At 48.3% G+C, this 21819-nt stretch overlaps 2 protein-coding genes across 3 annotated transcripts in view; one reads left to right on the top strand and one right to left on the bottom strand.

The window, feature by feature from the left end:
• Positions 1 to 1068, top strand: part of slc37a2 (solute carrier family 37 member 2) — a 54546-nt gene extending 53478 nt beyond the window's left edge. The window contains exon 18 of the mRNA XM_088012383.1: positions 321 to 1068. The gene's annotated coding sequence lies outside the window, so the exon portion shown is untranslated. The remainder of the gene's footprint in view (positions 1 to 320) is intronic.
• Positions 1069 to 4067: 2999 nt separating this feature from the next.
• The window catches only part of pou2f3 (POU class 2 homeobox 3), a 54407-nt gene continuing 36655 nt past the window's right edge, over positions 4068 to 21819 (bottom strand). For both annotated transcript variants that reach the window (XM_015012665.2, XM_015012666.2), the window contains 4 exons: positions 8742 to 8906; positions 8407 to 8449; positions 8149 to 8263; positions 4068 to 6933 (listed from right to left, as the gene is read on the bottom strand). In XM_015012665.2, the coding sequence (XP_014868151.1) occupies positions 6891 to 6933; positions 8149 to 8263; positions 8407 to 8449; positions 8742 to 8906 (366 nt within the window). In that variant the 3' untranslated portion in view covers positions 4068 to 6890. The remainder of the gene's footprint in view (positions 6934 to 8148; positions 8264 to 8406; positions 8450 to 8741; positions 8907 to 21819) is intronic.

Genomic DNA, 21819 nt, shown 5'->3' with positions numbered 1-21819 from the left:
ACGTGACTGGTTTTAAACATGGAGCCACCAAAACAAATCTGAATTATGAGAAGACAGAAATGTTTTCCTTGTATTTATAATATTTGTCCACTCATTCCACCCATCTCTTACGCTTCATCAATCTTTAAGTATAAACATATTTCATGCCTTTCCAACTGAAATCAAAATGAAAGTAAATAAAAGTAGTAAAATAGTGATTCTCTCAACATAACTGTAATTTCTTCTTTTAATTTCTTGTTTATAAGGTTAAAAAAATTATCTCACAATCAAAACAATCTGTCACAGCACTATAATTAACCAGACCTCTTCTCACTGTATAGCCAAAGAAAGCAAAGCCAGAAGATTCAAGTTACTAAGCCGATGATTGAAGCTTTCTGTTTGTAAAACAACAAAGGAAATGTCCCTTTGCAGAGACAAATTTGAATCACATTATTCTAAGTTGTCTTAATGTTCTTTTATTGTTCGTCTTAATCTTGTTTTTGATTTGCTGTCTCCTCACAAGTGATTCCACTGGAAATGTGGTGAACTCTGAGATTAATCAGATGTGCTGTAAAAATGCTGCTTATGCTCAGTGTATAAAACAATCAAATAAATAATGTTAAAAATCATGCAAGATTCTGTCCCTGTTTTTGTAAGACATTACAGCTCGCATGTAGCTGTAGCTGAAATATGTATCTCAGGTATGTAGATGCATTTCCATTACAAATGTACAGTTTTGTGAAATACACAAATTTTCATACAACTGAAAAAAAAAACCTCATCTGAGCGCAAAACCTTTATAAAAAAACATGAGTTTTTATGAAACTGGCATGATTCCATTAAAGCATGTAAAATTTACATTTTATGTAAAATTCACTCTTTTAGCACTTATTTTTTTGTGTGTTTTGTGTCTAAGTTCAAAAAGTTAAAATGTATTCTCTCCTGGTACTGCGTAGCTGTTTTTATATTGTTTTTTTGGATGTATTTTTCAGTCTTAATTTTTCTCTGTTCACTGTAACATTTTTCTTGTCTATGACATCACCACATTTACTGTGGAACTGCTAAATAAAGTCATATCTTCTGGCTAAACAGTTTTGTGAATCCACCATTTTTTTTCCTTGCAGCAATTTTGTAGTTGAAGTTCAGTTATGCAGAAGTTGCAAGTAAAGAAGTCAAAATGTTCAATTCTAGCATGTATTAATCCACACAATTTCTTACATCATCCCCCGGCATCAGAGCCTATTTGAAGTGTCTGGTTAAATTTTATTTTTCTCTACCCTCATAAGTGGGAAAATCTTTAGTAGTAGTCCATAAAAGCTTTTATGGACTACTGCTTCGCCAACATCCACCAGTATCAAGAGGGACTTTCTGAAAGATGTCATCTAATTGTTCCTTCTTACTAAAATAAGGCACACAGAAAACCGCGTCTGGTTGCAGTGAAATCATACAAATGGTGTCATGTTCTTTCATGTTATTTTCTTGCACACTATTCATATAAAGTGTGTACTCATTTATTAAATCATTTTGCTACAGTGGAAACTTAACCTGTCATTCACAAGAGGACCCAAATTTGGGTCCTCTTGTGACAGGGGTGTCAAACTCCAGTCCTCAAGTGCCGCTGTCCTGCAACTTTTAGATGTGCCTCTGCTGCACCACACCTGAAAAGAATAATTAGGTCATTAGCAAGGCTCAGGAGAACCGATCTACACAGGGAGGAGGTAATTAAGCCATTTCATTCCACTGTTTTTTACCTGTGGCACATCTAAACACTGCAGGACAGCGGCCCTTGAGGACTGGAGTTTGACACCCCTGTCATTGTGAATGACAACCTGTGAATGACAGGTTAAATTGACTCCAGAACACTGTGGTAAGCAAAGGGGTTCATGATTGAGATAATGACATGTTTCATCAACCCTCCATCTCTTTGCTTGACAATTCGTCTAAGGTATTTGTGCTAATTTGTGGTCTTCTGTATCTGCAAACCTGTAACTGTGCAACACAGCCTAACACCTAAGAAAACAACATTATTCCTGAAATCTGTTTCATGTCTGTCCTAGCTCACAATCGCAACTCATGCAACCATATTAATTTAGAGAGAACAAAGATGCTTTTTTTTCTAGCAAACCTTAAACCATACTTGGTCTCTTTTTTTTATTGTCCTTCCTGGATTTTCATTTAAAGGGGGCCTGTTATGCAAAATTCAACATTTTGCAAATTTTTGTACTTCTATTTGGATTGCAACTGCCAAGCAATTAAAAGTAAAAACACCCAGCAGTTTTTGGCAATAAGTTAATGGTTTTTGGTGTCTAGAACATGGACCATTTCAAAAACCTCCTGATTTTAAATTCACATTCAACAGACACTCTCTTACCTAGCAACCCCAGTCAAGCCCAGCCCATCACCTAGCAACCTAAACTGAGCTCTTGCACGTTTGGTCATCTGGTTTTACTGCTGTATGCATTATATATTGGCTGCTGGAAAAGACAAGTGCTTTATTGTTGACTTACTATTTAGAAACCACTTGGTTTTTGGATAGTAAGTCAGAAATCTCCTGCACAATCAACAGGAGGCTCCAAGTAGAACCTCCTGTTGATTGTGCAGGAGGCTCCACTTCTGCTTTTCAAAGATGTGCAATTGTGCAATTGCACATCTGTTTGCAACCATTTTCACATGCAATTTTCACATGTTGAGTTGGGACACGTGACCAGCAGCAGCTTATCTGGATTTATAGTAGCAAGAGACCCAAAAATAGCTCAATCTGAAATGAGCTCAAAATAGACAGAACTGACCAGACCAAAATCTTATCTAAGAGCGATTTTGTGCAAAAACATTTAATGAACATGTTTTGTATACCTCATATATCTATCCCAAGGAAGCATTATAGGTCACCCTTAGCATGTTAACCAAGTCTTGAAATTCTAAGAGATCTATTTTTTGCAATTTCTTTCATCAGTCTGAACCTCACAAATTAGGGTGATTTTGGTTGGAATAATGTGTACTTTTAGGAAATTTAACTACTGTCAAGTGTTTTCTACTCATCAATAATCTTACAGAAGAATTATAGAAATAATATTGTTTGAAAATAACTATATTTCCTTTTCCAGTTGTATAGTGTCCAAAAATTCCATCTCCAACCTGTTGATGGGTATCCTCCTTAGCCCTTCACCCATGTCTTTGTTTTGCCCCTTTGTTTTGTCTGAATGTTGCCATTTTCCCTAATGTGTCCTTTCCTCTTTTTTGTTTTAGGTGGAGTACTCCCTATTTAACCCAGAAAAGGATTATTTTAGTTTATTAGTAATATCAGAAATTGTGGAGTACGCACTATTTAGATCAATATTATACAGCAGAATTAGAATTAGAATAACTACGAACTTGGAATCCAGAAATACTTAACAGGAACAGTCACTGCTTAGTTTATATTACTTTTAACCCAGAAAAGGATTTAGAACAAACTTAGAATTGTGGAGTACTCACTTTAACACTGAAAAGGAATTAGATCAGTCACTCTTTAGCTTATTTTATCAGAAACTGTAGAGTTTCACTATTTAGAAATGGAATTAGATACTTAGCAACCCTGAATAGGAGCACTTAGTTTACATACTTTAGAACATTAGATTAGTTTTCTTTCCTATTTTTTTTTCTTTCCTTTGGTTTGTCATTTTGTTTGTATTTCCCTTTAACTCATGTAAAGCACTTTGAATGGCCTTGTTTCTGAAAATGTGCTAAATAAATAAAATGACCTTACCTTACGGGGGAATTGTTCTGCCATAATCCAAGAGCACACATTTTAGTCTGAAAACAGGATTTCACGTCTTTTGTTTTACAAGCATTACAAATTTTGAGAAGACATGAAGTCCTGCTTTCAAAATTAAAATGTAAGCAAAAGTATTAAAAGTGTTGAGAACAAAATACATGGAATCCTATTTTCAGACTGAAAATGTGTGCTCTTGGATTATGGCAGAAGAATTCCCCCATACCTCAGCAAAGTGTTAAAACCACTGTTTCTACAGTCCAACCATGGAAACGCTTTTCCTGGTGACCGCAGATCAAACAGAAGATTTCCTTTACTTTCTGTAAGTCCACTTGCATTTTAGTGAAAACACAATTTTATTTGTAATCATGTCAGAAAGAACTTATTGTAACGATACAGATCATAAATGAATTGGCTTTATCAAATGCATGAACTTCCATGCCACAGCATCATTTCCATACAAATAAAACATCAAATTAACAATGAAAAAGAAATTACAAACCAAAATAGTTATCGAACACAACAAAAGAAATGGTCAGACCTTCAAATAGAAACTGATAGTTCATGGGAAAAATGGACAAAGTAGAAAATAAAGTAGCCAGAAGCTTAATTTATGTCCAGCAGAGGGCAGCACTTTTTCATGAGCTCTAAATGCAGCTAAAAGATGGAGATTCTTTTCTTACAAACCAAAAGATCCTTTAAAAATAATGAAACAACCGTTTCTACAAATGCTTTTAACTAATTCAGACTGATCTATTGTTTTCCATAAACCAATACGAACTAATATAGAATAGACCCGTTTGAAAAAAAAAAAAAAAAAAAGAATAATAGGAGTTTTGCATACTTTCATTTTGCCTGCATGGCATCTATGCTGTAAAAACACTTGAAGTTCAACCAAAAACACAGTGAGTGAAACATATGAGACATTAAATTACATTCTCTGAAAAGGGGGCTCTGCATGTTATGGAAGAGTTAAACTGGAAGATTTTAGAGTTAATTTTAATCATTTTTACACTAAAAAATGTTTTCTAAAACTGGAAGGAAGCTTTAATTAGCTTATTTCTGGAAAACAGATTGCTTGTAAAGCAATAATTTCACCCCTTATTTCAGGTCTAGTTGCTGTTATCTGCCAATTAAAGTCTTCCTTTGAATTTCATACTCTCATCATAGCCTTTAATGTTATAGCTTTGAGCTTTAATCTTTGGCTTAGAAGGACTTTTTTTGTCAACATCACAATATACAGTCTCATATAAAAGCTCCATCTTAATTATTGCATCATTGTTTCATTTTACTTCAGTGAAACACTACAGCAGTTTCAAACAGCAGTGAAACAACATGATACCGACACCACCATGTTCACAGTTAATACTGTGTTTTTAGGTATGACTATCAGAATCTTCAGAGGGCATTTGGCTTCTCCATGTTCAAATCTGAAGTGTCATTTGAAGCAGATTTTCTTCTTTCTCTCCGTCTGTTACACTAGTTGCAGTTTCCAGTTCTCGGCAAGCTTGAGCTATGTGGGTTTTATGTTTAAAATTATTTAACCAGGACTGAAATGATTAATTGTGATTAATCACTTATTGAAATTTAGTAATTAATTAATAACTAAACTAAAATTAAATTAATTTTGTAATCGATTGCTTACTTGAGTATATGGATGCAAAAAGGCAATTTGCTTACAAAACTGTACAAAAATATACAGATTTTGCATTTAAGATTTTTTAAAATCTTTCATAAATATGTGGGATAGTTTTAGCTTCACCTTTTGCTGTCCATTTATTAAATATTTTAGTTATTTAAAAAATTAATCAACATGTCAGCCCATACTGTATTGATGCTGTATCAAGCAGAAAGGGCTGAGCTTTTAACATGCTGATGTCAGGAGCATTTTTTAGATGCAGATGCATCCTTTGCTACAGATAATCAAGCTTTCACTAAATGAATACTGTTACTACATTTTAGATAAGATATTTTTATTCTCTTTTTTGTGTTTAAAAAATAAATAAAATTTGTCATTTCGAATCTATTAATGTATTTCTGGTATTGTATAAAAGAAAAATCTGCAGAATGTGACACATTTGAACCAATTAATCACCAGAATTGTTGATGGATTAATCAGTTATTAAAATATTTGTTAGTTGCAGCCCTAATTCAATTTCTCTTTTCTGAGTTAACAATTTGGGTCAAACTGGTAAAACTTTGACTGCTTTTGGACTGAACAGTGCAGACTAACATTAAGCTACTGCAATAACAATGACTTGGAGAAACCTTAAAAATGTACAGACAATGTCTAAAAGTTTGGTCTGTGCTAGGAAACCATCCAACATATCTTAAATGTTAATTTTAAATTTTAATCCTGGTGGAAAAAAGAAGTCAAATATAAAGCTAGAACTTTGCTAATGTCTAAAATGTACAATAAATGCAAAGCTTAAGATACTCATGATGATCAGAGGTAAATTTCAAACTGCATTTGGATAGTTTATATCTCAATATTTCTACACTAGACTTGTTTGGGGAAAAAAATTATACTTTGTCCAAATTTATAATTAAAATTAGAAAAATTACTTAAGTAGCATTGGTAATATTATTAGGTGATCTAGTGTTAATTTCATTTTTATATTCCAAAGAATATTTTCCTAAAGTGATAAGAATGCAGTGGAGTTTATTTTTGTGAATTTTGTGAATTGGGGCATGAACATCTAAACTAAATATGAGCACACCTAACCCCTGTTAGGGATGTTGCCAGTTTTGTCAAAGATGACTTAGGAAGCAATTTATTTTTTATTTTTTTGCAATGTCAGTGAATCTGCAAATGAGTCCTTCAACGTTACAATAAATTATTTGGGTTTTAGCATGAGGAGTCAAACATGAGACTTCCTGCTGTCACTGCTGATGATTATTTCTCTTGATCCTTCATTTTTCAGTCGAATAAGGAGTCACTAATCCAACAGCTCCTGGCTTCTTGGATCTTCCATGAGTGATGAACTGGCAGGACATGTGTGTATTAAAGTCCTCTCCTTTACAGTCCTGGTTTGCGTTATGTATCTGTTTTGTTGGTATAGCATTGAGTTGTAACCCTGCTTGAAGCAGGGAGAGTGTTAATCAATCTTCATTCTTCTTCAGCAATCTTCAAAAGCTTCATATGGACAGTTTGTGGTTCTCAGTGATGATAAGCAGCAGGATTCCAAGTGCGATACCAAGAACTGAAACCATAAAGCATCATTAATAAAAAAAAAAACAAAAAACCTTGGATAAAATGGCCAAGTATGATTGAGTATTAGGGCCACAATAAGAAATGAAGTCCAGTCCCTGATTCAAGGAACAATTGGTCTAACTCCTAAAAGTAAATTGAACGTTTTGCAGCAGGAAACAGGAGTCCGTGCATCCTTAAAAAGTAACAAAAATGAAGGCTTTAAAATGTCTCAAATAATTTTTTTAAAAAGCAAGTTGACCTAAAATACACTAAATTTTGTTTTGGCAGGACTGTTTAATGCTGTATGTTCTGTTTGTTTTTCGCTCGCAGAACTTTGAGTCTCTCTAGGACATCTTCATTGCATTCTGTGACTCAAACTAGCTGCTACATCCATTGGTATCCATTTAGTTAGCTTTTGCAAATCTACCGTGGGCGCAAAGGACCGATATGGTCAAATGAATTTAAAGGGTTGATTCATGCTTTGAAATTTGAATCAAGGTGCGTTTTATTTAGAAATTTCAGCTCTCCTTTTGGTAGTTTTACCTTTAGAGGAAGTAAATTCAACTCTGTAGAAAACGAGGATAAACAGTGAAAGGAGGAAATGCCAAACATTAAATCTGCTGGTTTTAAAGTCATTTTATACTCCTGGACGATGGACACAATGTATATTAGTTTGTTACATTTAGTATGTTTATGGATGTGTACAGAATTAATGAAAGTCAAGTTAAAGATTAAATATTGATTTATTGGCACAGTTGCCATGTCAACAGTGCCAATGTTGTGACATGGCACAGTTGCCATGTCAACAGCTGGTTGTCATCCATTCATGTTAAACTGTAGTAGGAGAGACATAAAATCTGGTATTTACTTTGATGTTTGAATTTGTTTAGTATGGCCTAAAATCACTCTAAACTGAACCTTTTGTGTAGTATGTAAGAGCAAATAGTAGTTTGATGATTCTGTTTTATTTTTCTTTATAGCTCTTATGGTGTGTTCAACACAAAATCGTTCTGAAGACATAGTGCGAGCGACCATTTTTCAGCCATGCATGCTATGAGTTGGTGACAATTTATCGCCAGTTGGCTGGATGAAATTCATACATTTCTGTGGAGATATAGGTCTTTGAAAGTCTTAAGTTTGAGTTGGTAAAATCTACAGAAACCATGAGAAAAGCTTAAGGATTCACAAAGTAAAAATGAGAAATCTTTAATGGTATTAATTTTACCCCGGTGCACTGTAGGAAGCTGGGTTGACCTGAGAGGTCAAAGCAACTGAAGCTGCAGATAGACTGTTGGGAGACGGTTCCCGACTCGTGCTGTTCGGGGATGAATTTGAAGAAACTGAAATGCAAAAGTCCAAACATAGTCAAAATCAAACAGATTTTGCTTATAGTAGTTTGATAACGTTTTAATATTTGAATTTTGACAGAAACTACCCAGACTTTCAGGAAAAGGCATTTGCTACATAATTAAAAAGCGCTTACCTCCACCTGAAGCCAAAGGGCTGTAGGACCTTGAAGTTGAGGCCTATAACAGTTTGGAAACAGATTTTGGGATTGCATGATGAGGAATTCAAATATAGAAAGATAAAGTGTGTAACTTGAAAGGTTGTTATTGATGTATAAACATGTACTTTAATCAACTTGTACAAGTTTAAATTAATAAAGGATGAAAATAAATGAAAAATTAAAGAAAGTAACAAAATAGACAATCTCAAAGAGTATTTGCACCATTATTATTCAGAAATAGATGAAAAAACAGACAATCTTAATGGTGGCTATAAACCCAATAGAGTTTATTATCAAATTTTACAACTAACCATTCTGGAGTTGTAGCTGTGTGATTTGACTGGTAAAGTAGCTACAGGACAGTAGATCCTCTTCTCCTTTTGACGACGATTACAGAACCAAACTCGAACCACCTCCTTCTCCATGGAAAGTTGCTCAGAAATTAGGGTTATCTCCTCTGAGTTGGGCTTTGGATTCTGAAAACCAAAAAAAGATGACTGTCTGATTTTAGAAAATTATCTAAACAGGACAAGGGTACTTTCAGTGACATTCCAGAATCATAATCACTTTTCAAGATAGGAGGATGAAATAAAAAAATATAGATTATATTTGTCTATTTTTGTGAATAATAAATTAGTAGTAATCGGCAACATTTAGTGATCTAAGACTCATTTCCTAAATATGGGTTATGCCAGTGACCTGCAGTATGTGGCAGGTCTCTGGCAGGTTGTATATTCCTCTTTAGTTGACCACTTCTCTGACAGAAAAACATGAGGCTTAGAGGTAAACTAAATAAATTTTTATCACAAAAAAGGTTAAGCAGATCATGTCCCCAAAAGCATTGCCTATTAATTATGCTCTATTTAGCCATGATTGGTATGCTAATATGAAAGGAGGACAAAATTCATGACATAAGAACAGTCTGTGGCAGGTCGCTGGCAGGTTGATGGAAGTCTGTGGCAGGTCGCTGGCAGGTCTGCGGCAGGTTGCCGGCAGGTCCCTGGCAGTCTGCGGCAGGTCGCCAGCAGGTCGCCGGCAGTCTGTGGCAGGTCGCTGGCAGTCTGTGGCAGGTCGCTGGCAGTCTGTGGCAGGTTACTGGCAGGTTGTGGCAGTCTGTGGCAAGTCATTGGCAGGTTGTGGCAGTCTGTGGCGGTTGTGGCAGGTCACTGGCAGGTTGTGGCAGTCTATGGCAGGTCATTGGCAGTTCGTGGCAGTCTGTGGCGGTTGTGGCAGTCTGTGGCAGGTCGCTGGCAGTCTGTGGCAGGTCGCTGGCAGTCGCTGGCAGGTCGTGGCAGTCTGTGGCAAGTCATTGGCAGGTTGTGGTAGTATGTGGCGGTTGTGTCAGTCTGTTGTGGCGGTTGTGGCAGGTCACTGGCAGTCTGTGGCAAGTCACTGGCAGGTTGTGGCAGTCTATGGCAGGTCACTGGCAGATCGTGGCAGTCTATGGCGTTTGTGTCAGTCTGTTGTGGCAGTCTGTGGCAGGTCACAGGCAGGTCGTGGCAATCTGTGGGAGGTCACTGGCAGGTTGTGGCAGTCTGGTGGTTGTGGCAGTCTGTGGCAGGTCACTGGCAGGTCGTGGCAATCTGTGGCAGGTCACTGGCAGGTTGTGGCAGTCTGGTGGTTGTGGCAGTCTGTGGCAGGTAGCTGGCAGGTCACTGGCAGTCTGTGGCAGGTCGTTGGCAGTCTGTGGCAGTCTGGTGGTTGTGGAAGTCGCTGGCAGGTCGCTGGAAGTCTGTGGCAGGTCGCTGGCAGTCTGTGGCAGGTCGCTGGCAGTCTGTGGCAGGTCGCTGGCAGGTTGTGGCAAGTCATTGGCAGGTTGTGGCAAGTCATTGGCAGGTTGTGTCAGTCTGTTGTGGCGGTTGTGGCAGGTCACTGGCAGGTTGTGTCAGTCTGTTGTGGCGGTTGTGGCAGGTCACTGGCAGGTTGTGGCAGGTCGTGGCAGTCTGTGGCAAGTCACTGGCAGGTTGTGGCAGTCTATGGCAGGTCACTGGCAGATCGTGGCAGTCTATGGCGTTTGTGTCAGTCTGTTGTGGCAGTCTGTGGCAGATCACTGGCAGGTCGTGGCAATCTGTGGCAGGTCACTAGCAGGTTGTGGCAGTCTGGTGGTTGTGGCAATCTGTGGCAGGTAGCTGGCAGTCTGTGGCAGGTCGCTGGCAGGTTGTGGCAGTCTGGTGGTTGTGGCGGTCGCTGGCAGGTCGCTGGAAGTCTGTGGCAGGTCGCTGGCAGTCTGTGGCAGGTCGCTGGCAGGTCGCTGGCAGTCTGTGGCAGGTCGCTGGCAGGTTGTGGCAGGTCGCTGGCAGGTTGTGGCAGGTCGCTGGCAGTCTGTGGCAGGTCGCTGGCAGTCGCTGGCAGGTCGCTGGCAGGTTGTGGCAGTCTGTGGCAAGTCATTGGCAGGTTGTGGTAGTATGTGGTGGTTGTGTCAGTCTGTTGTGGCGGTTGTGGCAGGTCACTGGCAGGTTGTGGCAGGTCGTGGCAGTCTGTTGCAAGTCACTGACAGGTTGTGGCAGTCTATGGCAGGTCACTGGCAGATCGTGGCAGGTCACTGGCAGGTCGTGGCAATCTGTGGCAGGTCACTGGCAGGTTGTGGCAGTCTGGTGGTTGTGGCAGTCTGTGGCAGGTCACTGGCAGGTCGTGGCAATCTGTGGCAGGTCACTGGCAGGTTGTGGCAGTCTGGTGGTTGTGGCAGTCTGTGGCAGGTAGCTGGCAGGTCACTGGCAGTCTGTGGCAGGTCGTTGGCAGTCTGTGGCAGGTCGCTGGCAGGTTGTGGCAGTCTGGTGGTTGTGGCAGTCGCTGGTAGGTCACTGGCAGTCTGTGGCAGGTCGCTGGCAGTCTGTGGCAGGTCGCTGGCAGGTTGTGGCAGGTCGTGGCAGTCTGTGGCAAGTCATTGGCAGGTTGTGGCAAGTCATTGGCAGGTTGTGTCAGTCTGTTGTGGCGGTTGTGGGAGGTCACTGGCAGGTCGCTGGCAGGTCGCTGGCAGGTCGCTGGCATGTCGTGGCAGTCTGTGGCAAGTCATTGGCAGGTTGTGGTAGTATGTGGCGGTTGTGTCAGGTCACTGGCAGGTTGTGGAAGGTCGTGGCAGTCTGTGGCAAGTCACTGGCAGGTTGTGGCAGGTCGTGGCAGTCTGTGGCAGGTCACTGGCAGGTTGTGGCAGTCTGGTGGTTGTGGCAGTCTGTGGCAGGTAGCTGCCTGTCTGTGGCAGGTCGCTGGCAGGTTGTGGCAGTGGCAGTCGCTGGCAGGTCGCTGGAAGTCTGTGGCAGGTCGCTGGCAGGTCGCTGGCAGTCTGTGGCAGGTCGCTGGCAGGTTGTGGCAGGTCGTGGCAGTCTGTGGCAAGTCATTGGCAGGTTGTGGCAAGTCATTGGCAGGTTGTGTCAGTCTGTTGTGGCGGTTGTGGCAGGCCACTGGCAGGTTGTGGCAGGTCGTGGCAGTCTATGGCAAGTCACTGGCAGGTCGTGTCAGTCTGTGGCAGGTCGCGGGCAGTCTGTGGCAGGTCGCTGGCAGTCTGTGGCAGGTCGCTGGCAGACTGTGGCAGGTTGCTGGCAGTCTGGTGGTTGTGGCAGTCTTTGGCAGGTTACTGGCAGTCTGTGGCAAGTCATTGGCAGGTTGTGGCAGTCTGTTGTGTCAGTCTGTGGCAAGTCACTGGCAGGTTGTGGCAGTCTATGGCAGGTCACTGGCAGATCGTGGCAGTCTGTGGCAGTTGTGGCAGTCTGTTGTGGCGGTTCTGTGGCGGGTCACTGGCAGGTTGTGGCAATCTGGTGGTTGTGGCAGTCTGTGGCAGGTCGCTGGCAGTCTGTGGCAGGTCGCTGGCAGGTTGTGGCAGGTCGTGGCAGTCTGTGGCAAGTCATTGGCAGGTTGTGGCAGTCTGTGGCGGTTGTGTCAGTCTGTTGTGGCAGTCTGTGGCAAGTCACTGGCAGGTTGTGGCAGTCTATGGCAGGTCAAGGGCAGATCGTGGCAGTCTGTGGCAGTTGTGGCAGTTTGTTGTGGCAGTCTGTGGCAGGTCACTGGCAGGTTGTGGCAGTCTGTGGCGGTTGTGTCAGTCTGTTGTGGCGGTTCTGTGGCGGGTCACTGGCAGGTTGTGGCAATCTGGTGGTTGTGGCAGTCTGTGGCAGGTCGCTGGCAGTCTGTGGCAGGTCGCTGTCAGGTCGTGGCAGTCTGGTGGTTGTGGCAGTCTGTGGCAGGTCACTGGCAGGTTGTGGCAGTCTGTGGCAAGTCACTGGCAGGTTGTGGCAGTCTGTGGCAAGTCACTGGCAGGTCACTGGCAGGTTGTGGCAGTTGTGTCGGTTTGTTGTGGCAGTCTGTGGCAGGTCGCTGGCAGGTCACTGGCAGGTTGTGGCAGTCTGTTGTAGGTCACTGGCAGGTTGTGGCAGTCTGTGGCGGTTCTGTGGTGGGTCACTGGCAGGTTGTGGTAATCTGGTGGTTGTGGCATTCTGTGGCAGGTCGCTGGCAGGTTGTGGCAATCTGGTGGTTGTGGCAGTCTGTGGCAGGTCGCTGGCAGGTTGTGTCAGTCTGTGGCAAGTCACTGGCAGGTTGTGTCAGTCTGTGGCAAGTCACTGGCAGGTTGTGGCAGTCTGTGGCAAGTCACTGGCAGGTTGTGGAAGTCTGTGGCAGTTGTGTCAGTATGTTGTGGCAGGTCGTGGCAGTCACTGGCAAGTCACTGGCAGGTCACTGGCAGGTTGTGGCAGTCTGTGGCGGTTGTGGCGGTTTGTTGTGGCAGTCTGTGGCAGGTCGCTGGCAGGTCACTGGCAGGTTGTGGCAGTCTGTTGTAGGTCACTGGCAGGTTGTGGCAGTCTGTGGCGGTTGTGTCAGTCTGTTGTGGCGGTTGTGGCAGGTCACTGGCAGGTCGTGGCAGTCTGTGGCAGTTGTGTCAGTTTGTTGTGGCAGTCTGTGGCAGGTCACTGGCAGGTTGTGGCAGTCTGTGGAGGTTGTGTCAGTCTGTTGTGGCGGTTCTGTGGCGGGTCACTGGCAGGTTGTGGCAATCTGGTGGTTGTGTCAGTCTGTGGCAGGTCACTGGCAGGTTGTGTCAGTCTGTGGCAAGTCACTGGCAGGTTGTGTCAGTCTGTGGCAAGTCACTGGCAGGTTGTGGCAGTCTGTGGCAAGTCACTGGCAGGTTGTGGAAGTCTGTGGCAGTTGTGTCAGTATGTTGTGGCAGGTCGTGGCAGTCAGTGGCAAGTCACTGGCAGGTCACTGGCAGGTTGTGGCAGTCTGTGGCGGTTGTGGCGGTTTGTTGTGGCAGTCTGTGGCAGGTCGCTGGCAGGTCACTGGCAGGTTGTGGCAGTCTGTTGTAGGTCACTGGCAGGTTGTGGCAGTCTGTTGTAGGTCACTGGCAGGTTGTGGCAGTCTGTTGTAGGTCACTGGCAGGTCGTGGCAGTCTGTGGAGGTTGTGTCAGTCTGTTGTGGCGGTTCTGTGGCGGGTCACTGGCAGGTTGTGGCAGTCTGTGGCAAGTCACTGGCAGGTTGTGGAAGTCTGTGGTGGTTGTGTCAGTCTGTTGTGGCAGGTCGTGGCAGTCAGTGGCAAGTCACTGGCAGGTCACTGGCAGGTTGTGGCGGTTGTGGCGGTTTGTTGTGGCAGTCTGTGGCAGGTCGCTGGCAGGTCACTGGCAGGTTGTGGCAGTCTGTTGTAGGTCACTGGCAGGTTGTGGCAGTCTGTTGTAGGTCACTGGCAGGTTGTGGCAGTCTGTTGTAGGTCACTGGCAGGTTGTCGCAGTCTGTGGCCAGTCACTGGCAGGTCACTGGCAGGTTGTGGCAGTCTATGGCAGGTCACTGGCAGGTTGCGGCAGTCTATGGCAGGTCACTGGCAGGTCACTGGCAGGTTGTGGCAGTCTGTTGTAGGTCACTGGCAGGTCGTGGCAGTCTGTGGCAAGTCACTGGCAGTCTGTGGCAGGTCACTGGCAGGTTGTGGCAGGTCTGTGGCAAGTCACTGGCAGGTTGTGGCAGTCTGTGGCAAGTCATTGGCAGGTTGTGGCAGTCTGTGGCGGTTGTGTCAGTCTGTTGTGGCAGTCTGTGGCAAGTCACTGGCAGGTTGTGGCAGTCTATGGCAGGTCAAGGGCAGATCGTGGCAGTCTGTGGCAGTTGTGGCAGTTTGTTGTGGCAGTCTGTGGCAGGTCACTGGCAGGTTGTGGCAGTCTGTGGCGGTTGTGTCAGTCTGTTGTGGCGGTTCTGTGGCGGGTCACTGGCAGGTTGTGGCAATCTGGTGGTTGTGGCAGTCTGTGGCAGGTCGCTGGCAGTCTGTGGCAGGTCGCCGTCAGGTCGTGGCAGTCTGGTGGTTGTGGCAGTCTGTGGCAGGTCACTGGCAGGTTGTGGCAGTCTGTGGCAAGTCACTGGCAGGTTGTGGCAGTCTGTGGCAAGTCACTGGCAGGTCACTGGCAGGTTGTGGCAGTTGTGTCGGTTTGTTGTGGCAGTCTGTGGCAGGTCGCTGGCAGGTCACTGGCAGGTTGTGGCAGTCTGTTGTAGGTCACTGGCAGGTTGTGGCAGTCTGTGGCGGTTCTGTGGTGGGTCACTGGCAGGTTGTGGTAATCTGGTGGTTGTGGCATTCTGTGGCAGGTCGCTGGCAGGTTGTGGCAATCTGGTGGTTGTGGCAGTCTGTGGCAGGTCGCTGGCAGGTTGTGTCAGTCTGTGGCAAGTCACTGGCAGGTTGTGTCAGTCTGTGGCAAGTCACTGGCAGGTTGTGGCAGTCTGTGGCAAGTCACTGGCAGGTTGTGGAAGTCTGTGGCAGTTGTGTCAGTATGTTGTGGCAGGTCGTGGCAGTCAGTGGCAAGTCACTGGCAGGTCACTGGCAGGTTGTGGCAGTCTGTGGCGGTTGTGGCGGTTTGTTGTGGCAGTCTGTGGCAGGTCGCTGGCAGGTCACTGGCAGGTTGTGGCAGTCTGTTGTAGGTCACTGGCAGGTTGTGGCAGTCTGTTGTAGGTCACTGGCAGGTTGTGGCAGTCTGTGGCGGTTGTGTCAGTCTGTTGTGGCGGTTGTGGCAGGTCACTGGCAGGTTGTGGCAGTCTGTGGAGGTTGTGTCAGTCTGTTGTGGCGGTTCTGTGGCGGGTCACTGGCAGGTTGTGGCAATCTGGTGGTTGTGTCAGTCTGTGGCAGGTCACTGGCAGGTTGTGTCAGTCTGTGGCAAGTCACTGGCAGGTTGTGTCAGTCTGTGGCAAGTCACTGGCAGGTTGTGGCAGTCTGTGGCAAGTCACTGGCAGGTTGTGGAAGTCTGTGGCAGTTGTGTCAGTATGTTGTGGCAGGTCGTGGCAGTCAGTGGCAAGTCACTGGCAGGTCACTGGCAGGTTGTGGCAGTCTGTGGCGGTTGTGGCGGTTTGTTGTGGCAGTCTGTGGCAGGTCGCTGGCAGGTCACTGGCAGGTTGTGGCAGTCTGTTGTAGGTCACTGGCAGGTTGTGGCAGTCTGTTGTAGGTCACTGGCAGGTTGTGGCAGTCTGTGGCGGTTGTGTCAGTCTGTTGTGGCGGTTGTGGCAGGTCACTGGCAGGTCGTGGCAGTCTGTGGCAGTTGTGTCAGTTTGTTGTGGCAGTCTGTGGCAGGTCACTGGCAGGTTGTGGCAGTCTGTGGAGGTTGTGTCAGTCTGTTGTGGCGGTTCTGTGGCGGGTCACTGGCAGGTTGTGGCAGTCTGTGGCAAGTCACTGGCAGGTTGTGGAAGTCTGTGGTGGTTGTGTCAGTCTGTTGTGGCAGGTCGTGGCAGTCAGTGGCAAGTCACTGGCAGGTCACTGGCAGGTTGTGGCGGTTGTGGCGGTTTGTTGTGGCAGTCTGTGGCAGGTCGCTGGCAGGTCACTGGCAGGTTGTGGCAGTCTGTTGTAGGTCACTGGCAGGTTGTGGCAGTCTGTGGCGGTTGTGGCAGTCTGTTGTGGCGGTTCTGTGGCGGGTCACTGGCAGGTTGTGGTAATCTGGTGGTTGTGGCATTCTGTGGCAGGTCGCTGGCAGGTTGTGGCAATCTGGTGGTTGTGGCAGTCTGTGGCAGGTCGCTGGCAGTCTGTGGCAGGTCGTGGAAGTCTGGTGGTTGTGTCAGTCTGTGGCAGGTCACTGGCAGGTTGTGTCAGTCTGTGGCAGGTCACTGGCAGGTTGTGTCAGTCTGTGGCAAGTCACTGGCAGGTTGTGTCAGTCTGTGGCAAGTCACTGGCAGGTTGTGGCAGTCTGTGGCAAGTCACTGGCAGGTTGTGGAAGTCTGTGGCAGTTGTGTCAGTATGTTGTGGCAGGTCGTGGCAGTCAGTGGCAAGTCACTGGCAGGTCACTGGCAGGTTGTGGCAGTCTGTGGCGGTTGTGGCGGTTTGTTGTGGCAGTCTGTGGCAGGTCGCTGGCAGGTCACTGGCAGGTTGTGGCAGTCTGTTGTAGGTCACTGGCAGGTTGTGGCAGTCTGTTGTAGGTCACTGGCAGGTTGTGGCAGTCTGTTGTAGGTCACTGGCAGGTCGTGGCAGTCTGTGGAGGTTGTGTCAGTCTGTTGTGGCGGTTCTGTGGCGGGTCACTGGCAGGTTGTGGCAGTCTGTGGCAAGTCACTGGCAGGTTGTGGAAGTCTGTGGTGGTTGTGTCAGTCTGTTGTGGCAGGTCGTGGCAGTCAGTGGCAAGTCACTGGCAGGTCACTGGCAGGTTGTGGCGGTTGTGGCGGTTTGTTGTGGCAGTCTGTGGCAGGTCGCTGGCAGGTCACTGGCAGGTTGTGGCAGTCTGTTGTAGGTCACTGGCAGGTTGTGGCAGTCTGTGGCGGTTGTGGCAGTCTGTTGTAGGTCACTGGCAGGTTGTGGCAGTCTGTTGTAGGTCACTGGCAGGTTGTCGCAGTCTGTGGCCAGTCACTGGCAGGTCACTGGCAGGTTGTGGCAGTCTATGGCAGGTCACTGGCAGGTTGTGGCAGTCTATGGCAGGTCACTGGCAGGTCACTGGCAGGTTGTGGCAGTCTGTTGTAGGTCACTGGCAGGTCGTGGCAGTCTGTGGCAAGTCACTGGCAGTCTGTGGCAGGTCACTGGCAGGTTGTGGCAGGTCTGTGGCAAGTCACTGGCAGGTTGTGGCAGTCTGTGGCAAGTCATTGGCAGGTTGTGGCAGTCTGTGGCGGTTGTGTCAGTCTGTTGTGGCAGTCTGTGGCAAGTCACTGGCAGGTTGTGGCAGTCTATGGCAGGTCAAGGGCAGATCGTGGCAGTCTGTGGCAGTTGTGGCAGTTTGTTGTGGCAGTCTGTGGCAGGTCACTGGCAGGTTGTGGCAGTCTGTGGCGGTTGTGTCAGTCTGTTGTGGCGGTTCTGTGGCGGGTCACTGGCAGGTTGTGGCAATCTGGTGGTTGTGGCAGTCTGTGGCAGGTCGCTGGCAGTCTGTGGCAGGTCGCCGTCAGGTCGTGGCAGTCTGGTGGTTGTGGCAGTCTGTGGCAGGTCACTGGCAGGTTGTGGCAGTCTGTGGCAAGTCACTGGCAGGTTGTGGCAGTCTGTGGCAAGTCACTGGCAGGTCACTGGCAGGTTGTGGCAGTTGTGTCGGTTTGTTGTGGCAGTCTGTGGCAGGTCGCTGGCAGGTCACTGGCAGGTTGTGGCAGTCTGTTGTAGGTCACTGGCAGGTTGTGGCAGTCTGTGGCGGTTCTGTGGTGGGTCACTGGCAGGTTGTGGTAATCTGGTGGTTGTGGCATTCTGTGGCAGGTCGCTGGCAGGTTGTGGCAATCTGGTGGTTGTGGCAGTCTGTGGCAGGTCGCTGGCAGGTTGTGTCAGTCTGTGGCAAGTCACTGGCAGGTTGTGTCAGTCTGTGGCAAGTCACTGGCAGGTTGTGGCAGTCTGTGGCAAGTCACTGGCAGGTTGTGGAAGTCTGTGGCAGTTGTGTCAGTATGTTGTGGCAGGTCGTGGCAGTCACTGGCAAGTCACTGGCAGGTCACTGGCAGGTTGTGGCAGTCTGTGGCGGTTGTGGCGGTTTGTTGTGGCAGTCTGTGGCAGGTCGCTGGCAGGTCACTGGCAGGTTGTGGCAGTCTGTTGTAGGTCACTGGCAGGTTGTGGCAGTCTGTTGTAGGTCACTGGCAGGTTGTGGCAGTCTGTGGCGGTTGTGTCAGTCTGTTGTGGCGGTTGTGGCAGGTCACTGGCAGGTTGTGGCAGTCTGTGGAGGTTGTGTCAGTCTGTTGTGGCGGTTCTGTGGCGGGTCACTGGCAGGTTGTGGCAATCTGGTGGTTGTGTCAGTCTGTGGCAGGTCACTGGCAGGTTGTGTCAGTCTGTGGCAAGTCACTGGCAGGTTGTGTCAGTCTGTGGCAAGTCACTGGCAGGTTGTGGCAGTCTGTGGCAAGTCACTGGCAGGTTGTGGAAGTCTGTGGCAGTTGTGTCAGTATGTTGTGGCAGGTCGTGGCAGTCAGTGGCAAGTCACTGGCAGGTCACTGGCAGGTTGTGGCAGTCTGTGGCGGTTGTGGCGGTTTGTTGTGGCAGTCTGTGGCAGGTCGCTGGCAGGTCACTGGCAGGTTGTGGCAGTCTGTTGTAGGTCACTGGCAGGTTGTGGCAGTCTGTTGTAGGTCACTGGCAGGTTGTGGCAGTCTGTGGCGGTTGTGTCAGTCTGTTGTGGCGGTTGTGGCAGGTCACTGGCAGGTCGTGGCAGTCTGTGGCAGTTGTGTCAGTTTGTTGTGGCAGTCTGTGGCAGGTCACTGGCAGGTTGTGGCAGTCTGTGGAGGTTGTGTCAGTCTGTTGTGGCGGTTCTGTGGCGGGTCACTGGCAGGTTGTGGCAGTCTGTGGCAAGTCACTGGCAGGTTGTGGAAGTCTGTGGTGGTTGTGTCAGTCTGTTGTGGCAGGTCGTGGCAGTCAGTGGCAAGTCACTGGCAGGTCACTGGCAGGTTGTGGCGGTTGTGGCGGTTTGTTGTGGCAGTCTGTGGCAGGTCGCTGGCAGGTCACTGGCAGGTTGTGGCAGTCTGTTGTAGGTCACTGGCAGGTTGTGGCAGTCTGTGGCGGTTGTGGCAGTCTGTTGTGGCGGTTCTGTGGCGGGTCACTGGCAGGTTGTGGTAATCTGGTGGTTGTGGCATTCTGTGGCAGGTCGCTGGCAGGTTGTGGCAATCTGGTGGTTGTGGCAGTCTGTGGCAGGTCGCTGGCAGTCTGTGGCAGGTCGTGGAAGTCTGGTGGTTGTGTCAGTCTGTGGCAGGTCACTGGCAGGTTGTGTCAGTCTGTGGCAGGTCACTGGCAGGTTGTGTCAGTCTGTGGCAAGTCACTGGCAGGTTGTGTCAGTCTGTGGCAAGTCACTGGCAGGTTGTGGCAGTCTGTGGCAAGTCACTGGCAGGTTGTGGAAGTCTGTGGCAGTTGTGTCAGTATGTTGTGGCAGGTCGTGGCAGTCAGTGGCAAGTCACTGGCAGGTCACTGGCAGGTTGTGGCAGTCTGTGGCGGTTGTGGCGGTTTGTTGTGGCAGTCTGTGGCAGGTCGCTGGCAGGTCACTGGCAGGTTGTGGCAGTCTGTTGTAGGTCACTGGCAGGTTGTGGCAGTCTGTTGTAGGTCACTGGCAGGTTGTGGCAGTCTGTGGCGGTTGTGTCAGTCTGTTGTGGCGGTTGTGGCAGGTCACTGGCAGGTCGTGGCAGTCTGTGGCAGTTGTGTCAGTTTGTTGTGGCAGTCTGTGGCAGGTCACTGGCAGGTTGTGGCAGTCTGTGGAGGTTGTGTCAGTCTGTTGTGGCGGTTCTGTGGCGGGTCACTGGCAGGTTGTGGCAATCTGGTGGTTGTGTCAGTCTGTGGCAGGTCACTGGCAGGTTGTGTCAGTCTGTGGCAAGTCACCGGCAGGTTGTGTCAGTCTGTGGCAAGTCACTGGCAGGTTGTGGCAGTCTGTGGCAAGTCACTGGCAGGTTGTGGAAGTCTGTGGCAGTTGTGTCAGTATGTTGTGGCAGGTCGTGGCAGTCAGTGGCAAGTCACTGGCAGGTCACTGGCAGGTTGTGGCAGTCTGTGGCGGTTGTGGCGGTTTGTTGTGGCAGTCTGTGGCAGGTCGCTGGCAGGTCACTGGCAGGTTGTGGCAGTCTGTTGTAGGTCACTGGCAGGTTGTGGCAGTCTGTTGTAGGTCACTGGCAGGTTGTGGCAGTCTGTGGCGGTTGTGTCAGTCTGTTGTGGCGGTTGTGGCAGGTCACTGGCAGGTCGTGGCAGTCTGTGGCAGTTGTGTCAGTTTGTTGTGGCAGTCTGTGGCAGGTCACTGGCAGGTTGTGGCAGTCTGTGGAGGTTGTGTCAGTCTGTTGTGGCGGTTCTGTGGCGGGTCACTGGCAGGTTGTGGCAGTCTGTGGCAAGTCACTGGCAGGTTGTGGAAGTCTGTGGTGGTTGTGTCAGTCTGTTGTGGCAGGTCGTGGCAGTCAGTGGCAAGTCACTGGCAGGTCACTGGCAGGTTGTGGCGGTTGTGGCGGTTTGTTGTGGCAGTCTGTGGCAGGTCGCTGGCAGGTCACTGGCAGGTTGTGGCAGTCTGTTGTAGGTCACTGGCAGGTTGTGGCAGTCTGTGGCGGTTGTGGCAGTCTGTTGTGGCGGTTCTGTGGCGGGTCACTGGCAGGTTGTGGTAATCTGGTGGTTGTGGCATTCTGTGGCAGGTCGCTGGCAGGTTGTGGCAATCTGGTGGTTGTGGCAGTCTGTGGCAGGTCGCTGGCAGTCTGTGGCAGGTCGTGGAAGTCTGGTGGTTGTGTCAGTCTGTGGCAGGTCACTGGCAGGTTGTGTCAGTCTGTGGCAGGTCACTGGCAGGTTGTGTCAGTCTGTGGCAAGTCACTGGCAGGTTGTGGCAGTCTGTGGCAAGTCACTGGCAGGTTGTGGCAGTCTGTGGCAAGTCACTGGCAGGTTGTGGAAGTCTGTGGCGGTTGTGTCAGTCTGTTGTGGCAGGTCGTGGCAGTCACTGGCAAGTCACTGGCAGGTCACTGGCAGGTTGTGGCAGTCTATGGCAGGTCACTGGCAGATCGTGGCAGTCTGTGGCGGTTGTGGCGGTTTGTTGTGGCAGTCTGTGGCAGGTCGCTGGCAGGTCACTGGCAGGTTGTGGCAGTCTGTTGTATGTCACTGGCAGTCTGTGGCGGTTGTGTCAGTCTGTTGTGGCGGTTCTGTGGCGGGTCACTGGCAGGTTGTGGCAATCTGGTGGTTGTGGCAGTCTGTGGGAAGTCACTGGCAGGTTGTGGCAGTCTATGGCAGGTCAAGGGCAGATCGTGGCAGTCTGTGGCAGTTGTGGCAGTTTGTTGTGGCAGTCTGTGGCAGGTCACTGGCAGGTTGTGGCAGTCTGTGGCGGTTGTGTCAGTCTGTTGTGGCGGTTCTGTGGCGGGTCACTGGCAGGTTGTGGCAATCTGGTGGTTGTGGCAGTCTGTGGCAGGTCGCTGGCAGTCTGTGGCAGGTCGCCGTCAGGTCGTGGCAGTCTGGTGGTTGTGGCAGTCTGTGGCAGGTCACTGGCAGGTTGTGGCAGTCTGTGGCAAGTCACTGGCAGGTTGTGGCAGTCTGTGGCAAGTCACTGGCAGGTCACTGGCAGGTTGTGGCAGTTGTGTCGG

This window comes from Poecilia mexicana, unplaced genomic scaffold (assembly GCF_051168715.1).
Source record: "Poecilia mexicana isolate PSO_F unplaced genomic scaffold, ASM5116871v1 scaffold_14, whole genome shotgun sequence".
NCBI lineage: Eukaryota > Metazoa > Chordata > Actinopteri > Cyprinodontiformes > Poeciliidae > Poecilia > Poecilia mexicana.
This window is presented reverse-complemented; position numbering and strand designations above follow the sequence as displayed.